Source organism: Mobula birostris, chromosome 4 (assembly GCF_030028105.1).
Source record: "Mobula birostris isolate sMobBir1 chromosome 4, sMobBir1.hap1, whole genome shotgun sequence".
NCBI lineage: Eukaryota > Metazoa > Chordata > Chondrichthyes > Myliobatiformes > Myliobatidae > Mobula > Mobula birostris.
In genome coordinates, this window is record NC_092373.1 from 54,462,158 (window position 1) to 54,485,247 (window position 23,090).

Below are 23,090 nucleotides of genomic sequence, written 5' to 3' on the forward strand. Positions count from 1 at the left end.
TGCACCCCAGGGTTCTGAAAGAGGTACATTAGTAATGATCTTTCAAGAATGACAAGATTCTGGAATGTTTCTGGAGGACTGGAAAATTGCAAGTGTCACTCCACTCTTCAAGATGGGAGAGAAGTAGAAGAAAGGAAACTGAAGGCCAGTTAGCCTGACTTCAGTGGTTGGAAAGATGTTGGAGTCCATTATTAAGGAAGAGGCTTCAGGTTACTTGGAGGCACACAAATAAAATTGGTCAAAGTCAGCATGGCTTCCTTAAGGGGAAATCTTACCTGACAAATCTGTTTGAATACGTTGAGGATATAATAAGCAGGATTGACAAAGGAGAGACAATGTATGTTGCTTACTTGGATTTTCCGAAGGCCTTTGACAAGGTGCCACACGTGAGACTGCTTAAGAAGATAAAGAGTCCATGGTATTATAGGAAAGATACGAGCAAGGATAGAAGATTGGCTTACTAATAGAAGGCAAATAATGGGAATAAATGGAGCCTTGCCAGTCACTATTGATGTTCCGCAGGGTGTGTGTTGGGAGCACTTCTTTTCATATCACGTATCAATTATCTGGATGACAGAACTGATGGCTTTGTGACCACATTTGCCAATGATGCAAAGATAGGTGGAGGCCCTGTGGAAGCAGGGAGTCTGCAGAAGGACTTGGACAGATTAGGAGAATGGACGAAGAAGTGGCAGGTTTACAACAGTGTAGGGAATTAAATGGTCATGCACTTTAGTGGAAGGTATAAAGGCATAGATTATTCTCTAAATGGGGAGCAAATTCAGAAATCAGATGTGCAAAGGGACCTGGGAATCCACGTGCAGGATTCCCGAAAGGTAGCAAGGGTATCAAAGCTTACAGGAGAAGGCAGGGGACTGGGGTTAAGAGGGAAAATAAATCAATTCGCGATTGAATTGCAGAACAGACCCAATAAGTACACGTCCATCAAATCCCCTTTCAACCTCTACTCTAAGGAGAGAAGCTTTAGTTCTCCAGTCAAATGCTATAGCTGAAATCCCTCATTCCTGAAACCATTCTCAGTTCAAAAGTGCAAAATGGACTGCTGATTGATGTTTGGATCAATCTTGCTCTCAGATTTGTCCAGCAAACCTGAACAGAGCAGTGTCACATAGATTATTAAGCAAATATACAACATTGTCCCAACACTTGGATTCCTACTCTTCGAGATTGGGATTGTATCTTGCTATGGTGGAGCTTCTCTGATGCTGGAAGGAAATATGAAAAACATTTTCCGAACTTTGTAGATCAAAGACAAAGCTGGGAGTGGGAAGCCTTTGAAGAAACCTGCAGATGGACAACGTTACTCTGTTTACTGAGTCAAGTGAATCGGATTATTTGCAGATGTCAATACAATACTCTGAACAAATAGTTGGCAAGGTGGATCTTTGGAATAAAGTACATTGTTTGAGTAAATGTATCTGCATTGATATTAAAATTCTTCAGAAAAATAGTTTCAAAGACCATTCATGGTTATTGCCAAATGACTCAATAATTACTGTTCGTAATTTCTTGTTTTGTGAATAGAACAAGTTATTTGAAGAATGAAATTCATTTGCCTAACCAATTAGCCACTTATATTATCTAAGGTAACCTGCATGATTTGTAGAACATTTATAATATTGCAGGATGCTGTTCAGGCTATTGTGTCTTTGCTTGTCAATAAAATCACCAGGCGTAGATCCACCTCCCAGCACTTCGTCTTCAGATACATGCTCAAGCATTTTATCCTCTGTGTTCGTTCACTGGATGCAGACATTGCTTGTAATGCTGAAATATATTGTCTATTCCCAGTTGATCCTGGACTGAAGAGGTAGTTGTCAGCCATGAAGTGTATTCCATCCAAGCCAAACTCGGGTAAAGAGAGTAGATTTCCTTCCAGAGCGTGAGTGAACCAGATAGATTTCTATGACTGGAGACACAAAAGGGTGCAGATGCTGGAACTGGAGCAACAATCCATCAGTGGGTCAGGCAGCATCACTGGTGGGAAAGGAAGTATGTGTACTTCGGGTCAAATCGTGTATCAGAACTGAGTGTGGAGAAGGAAGATAGGTAGTACAAGGAGGAGAGGGGACGCGGTAAGACAAAGGCATTGGTGATTGGTAGCCTGAGGATGGGTGAGGATGAGGGGCAAATGAAGAGAGATAAGGGGTTGTGGAGCTGGGAGATGTAGACAGATGCATGATAGGTGAAGGCAGGAAAAGAATATTTTGATCCACCTCGAATCCTCACGCTTATGTCTCCTTTCACATATTCCCTCCAGTCCAGGTTCTACCCTTACATTTTACCCACAGATCCTCTCCTCTGCCTCCTTCTCCCTGAATGGTTTTCAGTTCACCTTCCTTCCTAATGATTTCAGTATTAGTAGCCTGTATTTCTCTGCTCCCCCTGCCTGGCTCCAAATGCCTTTTTTCTGCCTGCCTCCATCTATAATACACCTGTCCCTCTCTCCCAACTCCACCTCTCCCCCTCTGCTACCTGGTTCCATCTACCTATCATCCCTCACCTATCGTCAATCCACCAATCACCTCTTGGCTCTTGTCTCAACAGCACCCTCTCTTCCTTATTCCTGTACCTTCCCTCTCCACTCTCTGACCTTATGCAGAGTTTTGACAAAAAGTCAACAATTCATTTCCCCCCCCCCCCCACCCCATAGATGATACTTGACCCGTTGAGTTTCTCCAAAAGATTGTTACTTGCTCTGGCTTTCTATGTCTATGTTTTCTGTTACTGCCGACTTTTTAAAATGAATTATAGCTTTTAAGCGTCATACATCTCAGTTCCCTAGGATCCATGCCAGGATTTGAATTGATGTTCCTGAATCAATACTGAATCAATAGTTCAGAACTCGGCTTCTAATCAAATTATTTAACATTTACATTAAATCTGAAGAGGGTTCCTGTCTTTCCAACCCTTTCAAGTAGTGAATTCCAGATGCCATCTGCCTTCTGGTTAAAAATATTTTTCCTCATCCTAGCTATCCTCTAACTCTCATCTCTATAATCCCTCTGCCACTTATCCCTGTAATCTTTCTGCCCTTCAACTTTAAATAAGTTCACACTGGTCTTTGCTCCGTTTAGTAAAATAGTCCCCTCATAATTTTATCGGTTTTCATGTATCTTCTCTCAGTGACCTTTCATCCAAAGAAAACAATCCTAGCATACCCAACCAGTCCCCATCGCTGAACCTTTATAGGCCTTCTTTCATGCAATAACATCTTTCCTGTAATGTGGGGTCCAGAACAGCATGCAGTGTTTGACCTGAAGTCCAAGTATTGTAAATATTTGCACATGTAGTGTCAAATGTGATTTTAGAGAACTGGGAAAAGCAAAATAATTCTTGCTTTTTAAAGAGACAATGATCCAGACTTTATGATAGGAAAGGTTGACACAGATATGGAGCAAACACACACAAATGGGACAGGCTTAGATAGGAATCCTGGTTGGCATGAACCAATTAGCTCAAATGGCCAGTTCCTGAGCTGTATGACTCTATGACTAAGATGAGCTTTCTTTTTGTCCAATGCATATTGTCCTAGGCCCAATAGAACTGAATACTCATGATAACTATTGAATGTAGGAGGAGGAAAATAGCCCTTGGGCATGGAATCAGACAACTTATTCTGCTCAACTTCACTTTTTTTTAATATTCTGTATTTATAGGTGGCTGAGGAACTTATGACAATTGCTTATGAGCATGGAGTAAATTTGTTTGATACAGCAGAGGTGTATGCAGCTGGCAAGTAAGTGAATTTATTTATTCTTTGAGTGTGCTTAAAGGAAAAGAAATGGAGTCAAGGTATTTAGATAACACCACCATTTTGTATTTGAGATTATATTATCAAATAGAAACTTAACATTTGGTATGTAATTTCTAAAACTGCATTATTGTACAAAACCTTTTTCATGCAGAAGTTTATGCTTATTGTATGTACATACATTAATATTTTAAAATAGTCTATGAATAATTATTTCCAAAAGATAAAGTATACTGCAAAATACACAGCAATCTAAGTTCGTTGAAAGTACCTAGCTAGCTGTAAAAGTAAGTTGTAAGGGAAAGAAGAGTCTGTAAAGGGATGTAGCGGAGAATGAGTGGACAATGAAGTTAGCAGGTGGAATACAATGTGAGAATTTGTAAGGTTATTTGCTGTGGTAGGGAGTATAGAAAACCCGAATTTTTCCAGTGAGTGTATGTTTTAGTACAGAAAAGCTTGGAAACACTGATACAAGAAATGTAGAAAGCTAATGTATAAGTACAGAAGGAATTATAGAGGCTTGTTGGTACAATAGTCTTTCTTGCAAGAGAAACGGAATAACAGACCCAAGAAATGTTTCACAAATTATGTGGAGCTTTGATGAGACCACACCTGGGACGGGTACTGTGTGAAAGTGAAGCATTGGTAAGACCACATCTGAAGTGGTACTGTGTGTATATGGAGCTTGGGTGAGACCAGATCTGGCAAAGTCCTGTGCATTTGCAAGTTTATGGAGCAGCACTCTATGTAGTGTTTGTCTCTATACCCAAGATCTATTTTGCAGGCATTTCTTTGTGCATTCACTCTGTAAATTCTTGTGATTAGGAGGTGTTTGAGAAGGCCTTACAACCCTTCCAGGCTGTTCCACCTTTCAAAGGTCATACTGCCTTTGGACATGATTATGTTAATATACATATATTAACAATATTTGCCTGTTTGCTAAATTTTTATGTCAGTGAGTTTTCATAAAAAAAAGTTAGATTGGAAGTAAATTTCCCGGTTGCTCACAGCAGAATTGCCAAGGCCGTGCTAAAACCTTCCCGCCAAGTGCAATATAAAATTGTGTGTCCACAAAGCAGGCTAAATGTGTGGAGTGGGGTGAGGAGTCTGAGTAGGAGGAGCCTAATCTGGCATTGTCAAATGAGTATTATTGGTCAAATAAAGGAAATTTATTTTTAGCTATTTTTCCTCAAAGCTAACACTTCCCATCTTAGGCAATATCTTCTGAACTCTTTCCAGATTTAAGTCACAATCCAAGTCAAAGTTGAAAGTGGACTGGAGCATGTTCAAGGACCCATCAGAGGACTTGAATGAATATACTACAGTTGTCACAGGCTTTATGAATGTGTCCCCACAAAATTATTCTGTGTCTTCACCAACCAGAAGCCCTGGATAAACCAAGAGATCTGCAGTCTGCTGAGGGTTAGATTGCTGACATCTAGATCTGGCAACCAAGGAAAGTGCAAGAGGTCGAAGTACAATCTCCGGAAAGCCATCTCACAAGCCAGGTTGCAATTGTGGAGCAAACATGAAACACAGAAGGATATCCAGCAGGTGTTTTTATCACATCCACCAGAGCAAAACCAAGTAATATGGGTGGCAACAAAGTTTCACTCCCAGATGACCTTTTATGCTCACTTTGTCCAGCAAAACATGGAGGCACCTTCACAAACCCCCAACAATTTGAGGTACCCACCTGCTTCAAACAGGCTTCAGTCATGCCGGTGTCCAAGAAGAATGTGGTAACCTCCCTCAATAACTATTGTCCAGTAGCACTTGCATTCACAGTGATGAGGAGGTTTGAGACATTGATCATGAAGCATACAACTCCTTCCTGAGAAGTGACTTGGATCTGCTCCAATTTCCCTACTCCCACAACAGGTCAACAACAGGTGCTTTTTCATTGGCTCTTCATTCATCTCTAGAACATCTGCACAGTGAAGATGCATACATCAGGATGCTTTTCATTGACTGCAACTCTATATTCAACATTAACTTCCCCTCGAAACTAATCGATAATCTCCAAGACCTAGATCTGGATACCTCCTTATGCAATTGGATCTTCGATTTCCTCACTTGCAGACACCAGTCAGTTCGGATTGGCAACAACATCTCCGCCACAATCTCCATCAGCACAGGAGCACCATAATGCTATATGCTTAGTCCCCTGCTCTATTCGCTTCACACTTATGACTGTGAGGCTAAGTAACACTCTAACACCATATTTAAGAGGGCTGACAACATGACTGTTGTTGGCCAAATCAAGGGTGATGATGAATCGGCAGCGCCTCTACTTTCTTAGAAGTTTGTGCAGATTCGGCATGACAACTTAAACTGTGACAAACTTCTCTAGATGCACAGTGATTATCGTGACTGGTTGCAGCACTGTCTGGTATGGAAACTCCAATGCCAAAGAATGGAAGAGCCTACACATGATGGTGGATACAGCCCAGTCCATCACAGGAAATGCCCTCCCCACCATTGAGCACATCTAGACGGAGCACTGCCCCAAGAAAGCAGCATTCAACATCAAGGAAGCCCACCATCCAGGTCATGTTCTCTTCTCACTGTTGCCATCAGGAAGGGGATACAGGGGCCTTAGATCCCACACCACTACACTCAGGAACAGTATTACCCCTCAACCTTCAGGCCCCTGAACCAGCGTGGATAACTTCACTCACTTCAATTCTGAACAAATCACCCTATGGACTCACTTTCAAGGACTCAACAATTCATGTTCTCAGATTTATTTATTTATTTACTTGATTATTTTGTATTTGCACAGTTTGTCTTTTGAACATTGGTCGCTTGTCAGTCTTTGGGTGTAGTTTTTCATTGATTCTATTGCATTACTGTGAATGCCTGCAAAAATTGAATCTCAGGGTTGTATATGGTAACACACATGTAATTTGATAATAAATTCACTTTGAACTTTGACATTTATAATCAAAGTATATATCTGTTATCATAAATCACCTTGAGATTCATGTTATTGCAGGTATTTACAGTAAAGAAATACAATAGGATTTACAAAAGAACTATACATAAACAAAGACTGACAAATAGCAAATGTGCAAAAGAAGACAAATTGTGTAAGTAAAATAATACTGAACACATGAGTTGTAAAGAGTCCTTGAAAGTGAGTCTACAGGATGTGGAATCAGTTCAGAGTTGTGGTGACTGTAGTTTAGGAGCCTGGTGGCTGTAAGGTACTAACTGCTTCAGAACCTGTTGGGTTGCACTCCTATGCCTCTTGTCCGTTGGTAGTGAGAAGAGAGCATAGCCTGGATGGTGAGGGTTCCTTGATGATGGCTGGCGCATTCTTATGGCAGCGTTCCATGTAAATGTACTCACTGGAGAGGGCTTTGCCTGTGACGGACAGCGCTGTATCCGCCGCTTTCTGTAGTCTTTTCCGTTCCTAGTCACTGATGTTTCCACACCAGACCTTTATGCAACCAGTTAGCGTATCTCCACTGTGCGTCTAGAGAAGTCTGACAAAGTGTTTGATGGCATGCTGAATCTGTGTGAACCCCTACGAAAGTAGAGATGCTGTTGTGTCTTCTTTGTGATAGCACAGTCTCAAAGAAGGTACATCGTTCCTATAATGTGGTGACCAGATCCTGCTGTCCTGATGCTTGGCCTAGTAGGGACTCTACAGCAGCTCTCTTGTGCAGTCCTGACTTGAAAATGTATTTGGGTCTTGATGACATCAGTGCAAGCTGAACATGCAAATGTAAATCAGCACGCACAAAATGCTGGAGGAACTTAGCAGGTCAGGCAGTATGTATAGAAATGAATAAACAGTCAACGTTTCAGGCCAAGACCCTTTTTCAGTATTGAAAAGGAAGGGGGAAGATGCCAGAATAAAAAGGTGGTGGGGAGGAGGTGAAGGAGGCTAGCTAGAAAGTGATAGTGAAGCCAGGGAGGTGGGAAAAGTAAAGGCTGGAGGAGAAGGAATCTAGTAGTAGAGGAGAGTGGGCCATAGGAGAAAGGGAGGGAGGAGTGGACCCAGTGTGAAGTGATGGACAGGTGAGAAGAGGTGAAAGGCCATAGAGGGGAACTGAAGAAGTGGAGAGGTGGCAGGAATGTTTTTTTAACCAGCACAATATTCATGCCATCAGATTGGAGGCTACCCAGGCAGAATACAAGGTGTTGCTCCTCCACCCGGAGGGTAGCCTCATCTTGTCATACGAGGAGGCCATAGACTGACTTGCCAGAATGGGAATGGGTATTAAAATGATTGGCCACTGGGAAGTTCCACTTTTGGCATATGGAGCTGAGGTGCTCGATGAAGTGGTCTCCCAGTTTACAGCAGGTCTCACCAATGTAGAGGAGGCGGCATTGGACATTAACAGACGACCCCAGCAGATTCACAGGTGAAGTGTTGCCCCACTTGGAATGGAGGTAAGGGAGGAGGTGAATGGACAGGTGTAGCACTTAGGCTGCTTGTAGGGATAAGTGCCAAGAGGGAGATTAGTAGGGAGGGATGCTTCTCACTAAGGTTTGCCCTTGCTGTTTGCTCTGGTGGGTATCTTTTCAGGTAATGATTTCCTCAAAAGGGTAATTTGGAGACTGCAAACCTAGTTTCCATAGTGTGACATGGGCTAAAGTCATCTTCTTTGGCCATTGTCAGTTCTGTGAGCATGTAGCAGCAGCTGTGATGCAGAGGGCTAGGTTACATCCAGTTTATGTCCGGTGGATGGAGCACTTATCCTGGGAAATTTCTTTTGCTATGTTAGAGCAGAAACAGCTGTGGGCACCAAAGGGAATCTTTTTATTATACTGTGTTTGATATCGGAACTTAACTCCTAGAAAGCAATTTTACATTCAGGGAGATCAGTTAATATTGAGTGATTACGTGTAGAGCGCTGTATAATATAATCATAATTTTACTGGAGTAATCTGGAGAATGAGTTTACTAATCCCAAAGTCAAATTCTGTTACCACTCCCTTCCAGAACTCCTGTAGCAGTTTAACAAATCAGTTGTTCTTCAAAATCTTGAACTGTGGTGGTAGTTTCATTCCCTTCAGCCCTGATAGGTTCAGATGATCATAAAATCCTTTAATGTCTTTTGAAAAATGATATTTGCTGACTTATCCAGTCTGGCTTATGAGTGACTTCTGTGCCATACCTAGTTTATCAAAGTCTCTTTCCCAATGTAAATCCCCCTTCTAGCCCTACAGTTACAGCACTTAATGCATGTACCCAGTGGATTCCAGTTAATTGGAACATTGGTTAATCGGGGTAGCCACTTACTTGAAACATCTCTAAAAGAACAAAAACTAATTGAGAAAATAGCTGGATTCCCTTTGCTTATTTGTGACACTATGCAACTTAATTGGGACAGGAGACTGTTGCCAAACAGTCTTTAACTAGTGAATGTGCATGGCCATTAGACATTACACCATGCTTAGAGCAAACACTTTTGAAATAGCATCAGTTGCTTGTGTTTGTGTTCAAAAAGCAATGATCTTTGTCACTGATAGTTGGCGAGTAGTAAGCAGTAAGACAATTCAGAACCGTTTTGCTCACTGTGGTTTCAAGCATACAGGCTTGGAGATGCCAGAAACAGCCAGGAGTGAAAATGAAACAAGTTTACTACTATAAGGTAGGAATACAAAGAATTTTTAAGACATCAACAATCAACTTGAATGCTACAATGAAAATGAAGATTTGCAGGATACAGTCATTGAAAGCATTGTATGAAGGCAGTCCATTATCTGCAGCAGGTGTCTGTGCTGACTTTTTTCATTTGCAGTCAATCAAGAGAACACACAATTTGTTGTTTGTCCATCGTATCCAATGCTGACAGTGAAACCTGTGTGTGGGTGTTTTTATAGTGGACTAGGACAGTTCACTCCCTTGACCTTGGAGGTCCAGGTCCAGTGGTACAAGTAGTCACCACAGACTGGGCGAGTCTTCCTTAGGTGCAGTGGATAACCGTGACTACTTCTGTGCCTTATCAAGCCATTAGCTCTCCACAGAGTTTCCCTGAACCACCTTCTTGGCCATTGGATCTCATTGTTGATTTCATCCACCCAGTCTGTCAGAGCTGGCTTCACATGCTAGGACAGGCATGTCCCTATCTCACCGGGGTATGAGGCCCGCTGGCTACCCTCACCTAGTTGAGCCCAGCCTGCCTGTCAAAGCGGTGTACCAGGGTATGGCTGCTGTCTTATGCTAACAGTTATTTGGAACCACAGGTGAGAGCTGAGTGTCTAGTGGGGACCACACGTGAGAGAGCTGCCCCAGAATGGACTCAACAAGCCTCTTCACCAGAGGTGCTAACCCTCCCTGGACACCCCACACACGGCAGCAAACACCAGATGAATTCCTCTGTTGATAACTATTAGGAAATAATGCCAGTTTTATAGTACTTTAGTAGTATTTTTAGTGTTCTAATTTGTTCTGTATTTCATTTAAATATGTAATTTGTTACTCAGTTAAACTGTAGTTTGTCTTGTTTATACCTTTTTAGCTATTTCCATGAAACTTTGGCTAATTGGGGCAGCTGCTTAATTCAGCCAAAATGTACTGGTCACGATGTGTCCCAATTAACCGGAATCCACTGCATTGTTTAAATGTGACTAGAGTTTCTACCTTTACCGCTCTTTTAGGCAAAGACCACTGCCATCCTTTCAGTGATAATTATGTTCCCTGATCTTCCCTCTGCCAATTGCCATAAATCTTTGTACCTTTTCATTTGCCATCTCTACAAACAGAAATGGGGTCCTTCCAATTTTTTCTGCTTAGACTCCTCATAATTTCATACACCTCGATTTAATCCTCCCTTGGTCTCTGAAATGAAAAACAACTGGCTATCAATCTTTCCTCAGAACATTTTCCAGTCTGGGCAATATCTGCAGAACTCTCTCCAAAATCAGTCACATCCTTCCTGTAATGTGGTGACCACAGCTGTTTGCATTACTTGGCCATGGTCTTAATACTCGATATTCTCTCAAGTTTCAAGTTAATTATGGATAAAGATAGATCTGGTCCTCGAGTTGAGGTTCTAAATTGGAGAAAGGCCAATTTCGTGGAGATGAGAAAGGATCTAGGAAGACTGGATCAGGATAAGTTGTTTTCTGGCAAGGATGTGTTCAGTAAGTGGAAGGCCTCCAAAGGCAAAATTTTGAGAGTGCAGAGTTTGCATGTTCCTGCCAGGATTAAAGGCAAAGTTAACAGGCATGGGGAATGTTGGTTTTCAAGGGATATTGGTGATCTGGTTAAGTAAAAAAGAGAGATCTATAGCAGGTATAGGCAACTAGGAACAAATGAGGTACTTGAAGAGTATAGAAAATGTAAGAAAATACTAAAGGAGGAAATCAGGAAGGCAAAAAGAAGACATGAGGTTGCTTTGGCAGATAATGTGAAGGTAAACCTGAAGGGTTTCTACAAGTATGTTAAGAGTAAAAGGATAGTAAGGGACAAAATTGGTCCCCTAGAAGATCAGAGTGGTCATCTATGTGTGGAGCCTCAGGAGATGGGGGAGATCTTAAACAGTTTTTTTTCATCAGTATTTACTCAAGAAATTGACAGAGTATATATGGAAGGAAGGGAAACAAGCAGTAGTGTCATGGAACAAATAGAGATTAAAGAGGAGGAGGTGCTTGCTGCCTTATAGCGAATAAAGGTAGATAAATCCCCTGGGCCTTACAGGATATTTCCTCGGACATTGAGAGAGACTAGTGTAGAAATTGCAGGGGCCCTGGCAGAAATATTTAAAATGTCCTTAGCCACCAGTGCAATGCCAGAGGACTGGAGGGTGGCTCATGTTGTTCCATTGTTTAAAAAAGGCTCTAAAAGTAAACCAGGCAATTACAGACCAATGAGCCTAACATCAATAGTAGGTAAATTATTGGGAGGTGTTCTGAGAGATCAGATATACAAGTATTTGGACAGCCAAGGGCTGATTAAGGATAGTCAGCATGGTTTTGTGTGTGGTAGATCGTGTTTAACGAACCTTGTAGAGTTTTTTGAGGAGGTTACAAAGAGAGTAGATGAAGGAAAGGCTGTGGATGTTGCCTACATGGACTTTAGTAAGGCCCTTGACAAGGTCCCACATGGGAGGTTAGTTCAGAAGGTTCAGACACTAGGTATCCATGGAGAGGTTGTAAACTGGTTTCGAAATTGGCTGTGTGGGAGAAGACAGAGTGGTAGTGGATGATTGCTTCTCAGACTGGAGGCCTGTGACTAGTGGTGTGCCTCAGGGATCTGTGCTGGGACCATTGTTGTTTGTTGTCTATATCAATAATCTAGATGAAAATGTGGAAAATTGGATCAGCAAGTTTGCTGATGACACTAAGATTGGAGGTGTTGTGGACAGCGAGGAAGGCTTTCAAAGCTTGCAGAGGGATCCGGACCAGCTGGAAAAATGGGCTAGAAAATGGCAGATGGAATTTAATGTAGACAAGTGTGAGGTGTTGCATTTTGGAAGGACAAATCAAGGTAGGACATACACAGTAAATGGTAGGGCACTGAGGAGTGCGGAGGAACAAAGGAAAGTGAACCCTGAAAGTGGCGTCACAGGTGGACAGGGTGATAAAGAAGGCTTTTGGCATCCTGGCATTCATTAATCAAAGTATTGAGTATAAGAGTTGGGATGTTATGGGGAGGTTGTATAAGACATTGGTGAGGCCAAATTTGGAATATTGTGTGCAGTTCTGGTCACCTAACTATAGGAAGGATATCAGTAAGATTGAAAGTGTGCAGAGAAGATTTACTAAGATGTTGCCGGGTCTTCAGGAGTTGAATACAGGGAAAGATTGAACAGGTTAGGACTTTATTCCTTGGAGCATAGAAGAATGAGGAGAGATTTGATAGAGGTTTACAAAATAATGAGGGGTATAGACAGAGTAAATACAAGTAGCCTCTTTCCACTTAGATTAGGAGAGATAAACACGAGAGGACATGGCTTTAGGGTGAAAGGGGAAAGGTTTAGGGGGAACATTAGGGGGAACTTCTTCACTCAGAGAGTGGTGGGAATGTGGAACGAGCTGCCATCTGACGTGGTAAATGCGGGCTCACTCTTAAGTTTTAAGAACAAATTGGATAGATACATGGATGAGAGAGGTGTGGAGGATTATGAACTGGGTGGAGGTCAATGGGACTAGCGGAATAAAGTTTTGGCACAGACTAGAAGGGCGAATGGCCTGTTTTCTGTACTGTAGTGTTCTATGGTTCTATTTAATGTGCATTCAATTTCACTTTGTGAGAAATTCAGTAGTAAATGTCAACCTTGCCTGGGATGCATATTTCCTCAGAGTGATTGTTTTAATAAGACTGTCTTGCCTAATAGGATTATATTTAGAGAGAGGATATCTTAACATTGAAAGTTCATTCCCAAAAGTGATGTTCCTCTTTAAGTGATATGAACAGAAATAATTGGTGTGAAAAGGTTAGAATCCAAACAGGTAGCGTGGTCTTCGTTAAAATGAAACGTATCTGTCACTGTGCAGTGCTTGAAGCATTGAAGATGAGGATAATTAGAGGATTTTTTTTCTCCTCGGTGTCATGGTGGCATCTAGATTTCTGTTTAATTGAAGTGTATAAAACTTGATTGACTGAACTGAAATATTGTACTTTGAAACAGCAATACTATTCTCTGGAGAATATTGAACAGTGAAAAGAGTGTGTTTCCAGAAGTTTTCCTGTGTTGCTTCACTACAGGAAAACAACACAAAAAGAACTGCAATGACCTCACTGCCAGTAAGGCAACGTGTACTGTGTCCAGTTGCTGTGTTGAGACACTTCATCGCAATTTCTAGTCAACTGAAGTAAATCAACAGTGTTGGCAGTACCCAGTGCTTATTATTTTTATGCAGCATGGCCACCGTCAAATAAAGATTGGGTAACTGCTTAAAATATTGATGAGAATTGTAGCTTCAAAATCCATTTGTTGTGTATGCTATTCTGCTATATACAGTAAATGGTTTTATACATGTGAGTAACATTAAAAGACTAAGGTTACCTGGCCAATTTCTTCTTTAGAGAGTCTTTCATAGTTTCTAATCCTTCAGGTGGCTGGGGTAATTTACTGTGAAATTGCTTTACTCGCTCACTTAAGTAGCTCATTTACAGCATGTTGGATACTGTATGACTGCAACCCACACTAGGGATGGTATTATTACCATCTGTGCTGCAAATGGTTGAAACCTACCCACCAAGATCACATCTGAATGCATTAGATTTATTTTCTAATTGAAGATCTGTTAAAGTGAAGTATCTGTAATGTTGTATAATACATTCAAATAAGTCAAATTTACTTTTTGTCCATATGCACGTAGTATAGTTAGATGCTAGAACTTGCAACATTAATCAATTCAATATTATTTCAGGGCAGAGATCATACTTGGAAACATCATCAAGAAAAAAGGCTGGAGGTAATATTTTTGTTGTTGAATTTGAGACTCTTGCAGAGTTTGAATGTTCCTGTTTTCCCAATACTCCTGTTTTGTCTACAGATATCTTCTTTGGAAAACTATTCCAAATTCATAAATTCTGTCTTCACCAAAATTTGAGACAAATGTGAAACAGTGCCCAGAACTTGAATTCGGCTAAATGTGAACTTGTTTCTTTTTTCAAAAGAAATAAGAAAACATTTGGAGATAAGTACAATCAATTAAGTTTGTGATTGAGTATTTGCTGCACTCCAATTTCAAAACTGATGAAACAAATCATTCATCAGTAGATATACACAATTGCCACTAAGGCTTAACATTTGGAATAATTTGGTCTATAGTTAGAATTAATTTTAAAGGATTTGAAAATTGATATTTGAACTTTAAAAATCTATGCAAGTCAACAGTATGGGCAATGAACTGCAGTTTTTTTTTACTTACCACTATTCCATCATTTTGCTGAGGTCATATTAACAGCCATGGTGCCTTCCTTCTACAGTTACTTCACAGACACAAGTCAGCATGGATTTGTGAAAGGAAAATCATGTCTGACGAATCTCATAAAATTTTTTGAGGATGTAACTAGTAGAGTGGATAGGGGAGAATCAGTGGATGTGGTATATTTGGATTTTCAAAAGGCTTTTGACAAGATCCCACACAGGAGATTAGTGTGCAAACTTAAAGCACACGGTATTGATGTGGATAGAGAATTGGTTGGCAGACAGGAAGCAAAGAGTGGGAATAAATGAGACCTTCTCAGAATGGCAGGCGGTGACTAGTGGGGTACCGCAAGGCTCAGTGCTGGGACCCCAGTTGTTTACAATATATATTAATGACTTAGACGAGGGAATTAAATGCAACATCTCCAAGTTTGCGGATGATATGAAGCTGGACGGCAGTGTTAGCTGTGAGGAGGATGCTAAGAGGATGCAGGGTGACTTGGATAGGTTAGGTGAGTGGGAAAATTCATGGCAGATGCAATTTAATGTGGATAAATGTGAATGAACAAACGACGATGAGGAAGCAGTGTGCATGTGGCAAAATCTTCAAGAACGATCGCGGCTTGAAGATCCACCAAGCGAGGATGAAGTGTTTCGCGGGAGCAGGAGCAGCACAACGCGCAGATGTCCAACCTGGTGGGACGAAGGAGGGGCCAGGCCCGAAGTCACCCCATAGTGCCCGGAACCTCCAAGTGTTGCAAACTAATCCCTCGAACATGAAGTCTAACAGGAGGCAGATCAAATGGCCTGCAGCTAACATGACTTCACTGTGGAAGCAGTTTGATGAAGATGTTAACCAAATTCTGGAGGCAACGGCGAAGTGAGGGGTCGATAGGAAGCTGCAAGCCATGACAACAATTATTGTCAGTATCGCAGCTGAATGGTTCGGAGAAGAGGAGAAGGAAGGCTCCAAAACATCTTACTCGAAGAACCGAAGAGCATTGAGGATCCACAACATCAGGCAGGAGATGAAAGTGCTGAAGTCCAATACAAGGAGGCAGGAGAAGAGGAGTGCATTGGCTTGGCCCAGCTGATGTGCATACTACGAAAGAAGATTAGGGTCCACCGCAGGGCAGAGTGGCAGCAGAGGCAGCGTCGTGAAAGGGCTCAAAAACGTGCTGCCTTTATCGCCAACCCCTTCAAGTTCACCAAGGAGTTGCTGGGGGAGAAGCGCAGTGGAAAACTGGCCTGTTTGCAGGAAGACATAGACCAACATCTGAAGAAGATATATAATGATCCTGAAAGACAGCAGGAGTTGGGAGAGTGCGACATCCTAATAGACCCACCTGAGCCGGATGTGCAGTTCGACATGTCAGAGCTGCAACTAAAGGAAGTCAGAGAGGTCGTCCACAAAGCAAGGGCAAGCTTGGCTCCAGGACCAAGCAACACCTCGTACAAAGTGTGCAAGAACTGCCCCAAACTCCTGCTGCGTCTGTGGAAGATCCTGAGAATCTTCTGGAGAAGGGGGAAGATCCCAGAACAGTGGAGAGTGGCTGAAGGGGTGTGGATCCCGAAGGAGGAAAATGCCACCCAGATAGATCAGTTTCGCATCATCTCCCTGCTGTGTGTCGAGGCAAAGATCTTCTTCAGTGCAATTTCTAACTGGCTGTGCACCTACCTAGCAAAGAACATCTATATTGATACATCAGTCCAGAAGGGTGGCATTTCAGGGATGCCGGGCTGTCTGGAGCACATCGGTGTGGTGACACAGCTCATCAGGGAGGCCAGAGAGAACAAGGGCAACCTGTCAGTGTTGCGGCTCGACCTGGCAAATGCATATGGCTCCATTCCACACAAGCTGGTGCAACTCACACTGACCAAATATCACGTCCCCAGCAGAATCAGAGACCTTATCGCTGATTATTACAGCAACTTCAGGATGAGGGTCTCTTCAGAAGCAATTACATCAACCTGGCACAAGGCAGAGATCGGCATCATCACAGGGTGCACTATCTCAGTGACACTGTTCTCCCTAGCCATGAACATGCTCACTAGGTCTGCTGAACCAGAGTGCAGAGGGCCCAGAATGAATTCCGCTCAACGGCAACCACCTATCAGGGCATTCATGGATGACCTCACAGTCACCACAGAATCAGTCCCAGGCTGCCGGAGGATTCTGCAAGGCTGGTGGATTGGGCCCGGATGTGTTTCAAACCTGCAAAATCAAGATCGATGGTGCTGAGGAAAGGGAAGGTAGAGAACAAGTTCCGGTTCAGCATCGCAGGCACAGCCATCCCAACCATCACAGAAAAGCCGGTCAAGAGCTTAGGCAAAGTTTTTGACAGCTCTTTAAGGGACACAACATCCATTCAGGCATCCTGCACTGAGTTGGATGGCTGGCTGAAATCTGTGGACAAATCTGGCCTACCTGGGAAGTTTAAAGCCTGGGTGTATCAGCATGGCATTCTTCCCAGAATCCTTGGCCCCTCCTCCTCCTATGCAGTTCCGATCTCGACAGTCGAAACCTTAGAGAGGAGGGTTAGCAACCACCTCAGGAGATGGCTGGGGCTGCCAAAGAGCCTGAGCAGCATCACACTCTATGGACACCACAACAACCTGCAACTGCCCTTCAAATCCTTGGAGGAAGAATTCGAGGTAACAAGAGCCAGAGAAGTGCTACAGTATAGGGACTCAAGTGACCCAAAGGTGGCTAGAGCAGGGATCCAAGTAAGTGCTGGCAGGAAGTGGAGGGCAGAGGAAGCTGTTCAGGAGGCAGAGGCGAGGCTGTGTCACAGGAGGCTGGTGGGAGTGGTCACACAAGGCCGAGCTGGGCTAGGATCCTTTCCAACTCCCCAAATGGACACCAGAGGGAAGGAAAGGTGTTGTCTAGTTCAGGAGGAGGTGAGAGCAGTAGTGGAGGAGACGAGAGCCTGCAAGGTGGTGGGAATGAAGCAACAGGGAGCTTGGACAAGATGGGAGAATGCAGTTGAGAGGAAAGTGACCTGGGCTGATCTTTGGAAAGCCGAACCACACCGCATCCAATTTCTCATCCAGGCGGTGTACGATGTGCTTCCAAGCCCATCAAACCTGCACACATGGGGCAAGGCAGAGTCATCTGCGTGCCCACTGTGCTCCAAGCGAGGAACCCTGGAGCACATCCTCAGTGGCTGTGCAAGGGCACTTGGTGAGGGACGGTACAGGTGAAGGCATGATCAGGTCCTGAAGACCATCGCTGAAGCCGTCAGTGCAGGAGTTGAGTGGGCGAAGCGGTCCCGACCCTCCAAGCAGACCATTGCCTTTGTCAGAGCTGGGGAGCAGCCAATACCTGCCAAAAGAACATCTGCAGGCATTCTGACCTCTGCAAGGGACTGGCAGCTGTTGGTGGACCTCGAAGGGCATCTAAAGTTCCCCAACCATATCGCAGCCACCACCCTGCGACCAGACACTGTCCTAGTGTCTGAGTCCACTAAGCAAATGGTGATGCTGGAGCTGACAGTCCCATGGGAAGATAGCTTGGAAGAGGCCTTTGAAAGGAAGCTCTCCAAGTACGCAGGACTGGTCAGCAACTGTCAGCAGGCTGGATGGAGAGCGAGGTGTCTCCCAGTGGAGGTTGGTTGTAGGGGATTCATAGCCCGTTATTTAGATAGAGCCTTCAGCATTTTGGGCATCGAGGGACAGAGGAAGAGGAGAGCCATCCGCAGTACCACCGATGCGGCAGAGAGGGCCTCAAAATGGCTGTGGCTCAAAAGAGGGGAGCCATGGAGTCATAAGTAGCTAGCCATCTGGACACAAACTGGGGTCTGATCAGCCCCGGCTGGGTCACCTGGAGGAGGTTGTATGATGTTGAAAGACCCGAAACACCCGATGATTCCAGGAACATCACTGAAGATGTGTCCAGAAGCACCAATAGATGTATGTACACAGCTGAAGTTATCCACTTTGGTGGCAAGAACAGGAAAACAGATTATTATCTGAATCGTGACCGATTAGGAAAAGAAGAGGTGCAACGAAACCTGGGTGTCATTGTACACCCGTCATTGAAAGTGGGCATGCAGGTACAGCAGGCGGTGAAAAAGGCGAATGGTATGCTGGCATTCATAGCAAGGGGATTCGAGTTACAGGAGCAGGGAGGTACTACTGCAGTTGTACAAGGTCTTGGTGAGACCACACCTGGAGTATTGTGTGCAGTTTTGGTTCCCTAATCTGAGGAAAGACATTCTTGCCATAGAGGGAGTACAAAGAAGGTTCACCAGATTGATTCCTGGGATGGCAGGACTTTCATATCATGAAAGACTGGATCGACTAAGCTTATATTCACTGGAATTTAGAAGATTGAGGGGGTATCTTATTGAAACATATAAAATTCTAAAGGGATTGGACAGGCTGGATGCAGGAAAATTGTTCCTGATGTTGGGGAAGTCCAGAATGAGGGGTCACAGTTTGAGGATAAAGGGGAAGCCTTTTAGGATCGAGATTAGGAAAAACTTCTTCACACAGAGAATGGTGAATCTGTGGAATTCTGTGCCACAGGAAACAGTCGAGGCCAGTTCATTGGCTATATTTAAGAGGGAGTTAGATATGGCCTTTGTAGCTAAAGGGATCAGGGGGTATGGAGAGAAGGCAGGTACAGGGTTCTGAGTTGGATGATCAGCCATGATCATACTGAATGGCGGTGCAGGCTTGAAGGGCCGAATGGCCTACTCCTGCACCTATTTTTCTATGTTTCTGTGTTTCTGTGTGCTCGTTTGTATAATTACTTGGTGGAAGTAAAACAGGAAATGATGGGATTCTGGTCAACTCCTTCGCTTCCCTACCCCACCAACCCTGGCCAAGTAGAAGCTAAAAGTGAAATGACGGCTAACTTGCCTCCAACCCATCAATCTCTTTTTTTAAATTTAGTGCAGGCTGGTCGATGATGGGTGACAGAAAGGCAAAGTGGGTCCATTCTTAAAATGTAGACACTTTAAAACTCCCTGAGAAATATATTGAAGTAACAATTATTATTTACATATGAGAATGAAGTAAACTAGGAGGGCTCCTTTCATATCCCTGTCCAATCCTCCCTCCCGATCACAGTCATCAAAGACTGACCCCCTTACCCACCACTCCCATGTACTTCTCCACTAACCCACTCCTTACCCATCTATGCCTTCTGGTTCATAGTGTACTAATTTGCTAAAGTCAATACCTTTCTTTCTCCCAGTGCCTGAGCTCAGTGGAATTCATGGATTATTCAACCATTTTGCTAACTCCATCCAGGAACCAAAGTCGTTCTGCTAATCACATGCTGCTGTTAAATCTGGCAGTGCTTCTACTTAACATACACTGGTGCCAGCTGTACGTTACGATGGGGATCAATGTGTCATTCTTTGCATTCTGTTAATAGATTTCAATAACAATGCAATAATAGGTTGTGAACCAGTTGCATTTTTGCTGCGAACACTGTAATTGTTCAGAATTTTGGAGCGTTTTGCACACTGGACTTTCTGATTTCTCCACTAAACACCTTTGGTCATGGAACCTCCAAAGTAACTGGGAATCCAGCATGAATATATGAATTTGAAGAAATTGAATTATTTCCATGGATTGTTTACTCTAGGTGATGAATTTGCCATTTATCTTTAATAGGAGCTGGGTTTATCATGAGTATTAACTATTAAAAGAAGCAAGCTGTTATCCTCAAGGTCTTAGCATTTTATCACTGCTTCTTTAATCTCTACACTGCTGATTCGGACAGTTTTTAGCACTAAATTGATCAGCACAGATCTAGATACTTTCCTAACGATGAACAACGATGTACCTATTGCCTTAAAAATTAACAACCTATCGCTCAATGTCAGCAAGACCAAGGAGATAATTATTGGCTTCAGGATGAGGAAACCAGAGGTCCATGAGCCAGTCCTCATCGGGGGATCAGAGGTGGAGAGAGTCAGCAACTTTAAATTCCTTGGTGTTATCACTTCAGAGGATCTGTCCTGGCCCCAGCAAGGAGACAGCACAGTACCGCCTCTACTTCCTTAGAAGCTTGTGAAGATTCAGCATGTCATCTAAAACTTTGACAAACTTCTATAAATGTGTGTTGGAGGATATACCGAATGGTTGCATCACAGCCTGGAATGGAAACACCAATACCCTTGAACAGAAAATCCTACAAAAAGTAGAAGATGTGCCCTAGTCCATCACAGGTAAAGCCCTCACCAACATTGAGCACATCTGCATGGAGCGCTGTCGCGGGAATGCAGCATCCATCATCAAGGACCTCACCACCCAGGTCATACTCTCGTCTCTCTGCTGCCATCCAGGAGAAGGTACAGGAGCCTCAGGACCCACAACACCAGGTTCAGGAACCATTATTACACCTCAACCATCAGGCCCTTGAACCGATCTGTCATTGGTGCTATTATGTTTCTTGGATTTACTGTCAATGCCCACAAGGAAATGAATCTCAGGGTTGTATATGGTGACATTTACATACATTGATAATACATTTACTTTGAACTTCAATTTGTAAGATATTTTAAGGCATTTCATAGGAGTTTTATCAAACAAATTTGGTCAAAAAGCTGCAAAATGAGTAGGGCAAAGCGTTGGAAACCTGGTCAGAGGTAGGTTTTAAAGAGCACTTCAGTGGAAAGAGTGGAGAGGTTTTGGGGAGCTCTTTGCAGGTGTGTGCAGAGACAGTTATGTTGTACGTTTAAATTCTGGAATATGTGGGATGATGATTTGAATTTACATTGTTCAATTTATCTGGTATTTTTTGAAGCACATTCACTCTAATATAATGCTGAGGTGTTATAATGTTTTAATATATGCATCAAATAAGCCTGCCTTTCTAATGTCATTTTGAGCTATCTTTCGAATAGAAACCACATTTCTCCTCCAGAGTTCTCTTTGCTGTCCACAGTGTGTTCATTGCCTCTTTTGTTGCCAATAATTTTTATGACAAAGATTGAGGAGGCTAATATCTTATGGCTAATTTGCTGACTGATTGCAATAAAATTAAGGATGTATAGGAACAAGATATTGCTTAATGAAATTGTCTTATATTAGTTTATAATGGCATCATATAGATAAATGCAAATTCAATAGCAACACAATGAGCTGTGTGGCAGAGATGGACTGTGTAATTCTTAGGCTTTGATTTGCACTGTGGTGATTCAGTTACCGATTGTATTTTGTCTGTCTAATGCCAACTGGTTCAGAAGAATGCTGCCTGCAGAAAATATTTTATCCATTTAAATCTTCTATTGTCACTATCCCACACCCCTCAATTAAGAAATTACTAAATTCCTCATTCACTCTCTAATAAAAAAGTGGGAGAGCACTGTGATTCTAGTTGCATTGCTACATGATATCAGATGCTTTTGTGACTAATTTTTAAAATAGATTCTGTGCTGTGAATGAACACGTGGGCTTGACCAAAGCAATTTTAACAGGAGATTCGAGCCTTGCTCCTGTTGGGTAAAAGGTTCACCCGTGTCAGGCATCCAATGATAAATTTAGAGCATCATTTCCCATCACTCGTATTTTTTTCTTTAGGCATAGAATTCACCTCAACCCACTTAACTTTCCCCTACTTAACTGTCAGTCTCCACTCGCAATGCCCTCTACAGACAAATTTTTGTCTAACCCCTCACTAATCTATGTATTTCTCTGACTCACCCAATATCTTCCACTTACCCTCCTTGTAATGTCCACTAACCTTGTCACCTGTTCCTAGCCACTGCGTTCCTCCCTGTTCCTGAATCTTCACTCCAGTACACTCATGACCATTAGTGTTTGCTAAAGCCATCTCCCTTCCCCGACTAAGTTGCATTCATTCCCATGTGTCAAGCTTTTCTCAAGCACCATAAGACTATAAAATATAGGAACAGAATTAGGCCATCTGGCCCATCAAGTTTGCTCCACCATTTTCATCATGACTGATCCAATTTTCCTCTCAGCCTCAATATCTTGCCTTCTCTTTGTATCCCTTCATGCCCTGACCAATCAAGAATCTATCAACCTCTGCCTTAAATATAAATAAAGACTTGGTGTCTACAGCTGCCTGTGATAAAGAATTCCACAGTTTCACCACTCTCTGGCTAAAGAAATTCCTCTTCATCTCTGTTCTAAGAAGATGCCCCTCTATTCTGAGGCTGTGTCTTCTGGACTTAGACTCTGTCACCATCAGAAACATCCTCTTCACATCCACTCTATCAAGGCTTTTCATCATTCCATAGGTTTCAATTAGGTCACCCCTCATTCTTCTGAATTCCAGGGAATACAGGCCCAGAGCCATCAAACACTCTTCATATGACAAGCCATTAAATCCTGGAATCATTTTCATGAAACTCCTTTGAGCCCTCTCCAGTTTCAGGACATCCTTTCTAAGATAAGGTGCCCCAAACTGGTCACAGTACTCCAAGTGAGGCTTCACCAGTACTTTTTGAAGTCTCAAAATTACATCCTTGCTTTTATGTTCCAGTCCTCTT

General features: G+C 42.8%; 1 protein-coding gene across 5 annotated transcripts in view; it reads left to right on the plus strand.

The window, feature by feature from the left end:
* The window catches only part of kcnab1a (potassium voltage-gated channel subfamily A regulatory beta subunit 1a), a 426,617-nt gene that overhangs the window by 357,744 nt on the left and 45,783 nt on the right, over positions 1-23,090 (plus strand). For 4 of the 5 annotated variants that reach the window (XM_072255366.1, XM_072255368.1, XM_072255364.1 and 1 more), the window contains 2 exons: positions 3,681-3,760; positions 14,114-14,158. In XM_072255366.1, the coding sequence (XP_072111467.1) occupies positions 3,681-3,760; positions 14,114-14,158 (125 nt within the window). The remainder of the gene's footprint in view (positions 1-3,680; positions 3,761-14,113; positions 14,159-23,090) is intronic. The other variant, XM_072255365.1, reaches the window with a different exon arrangement.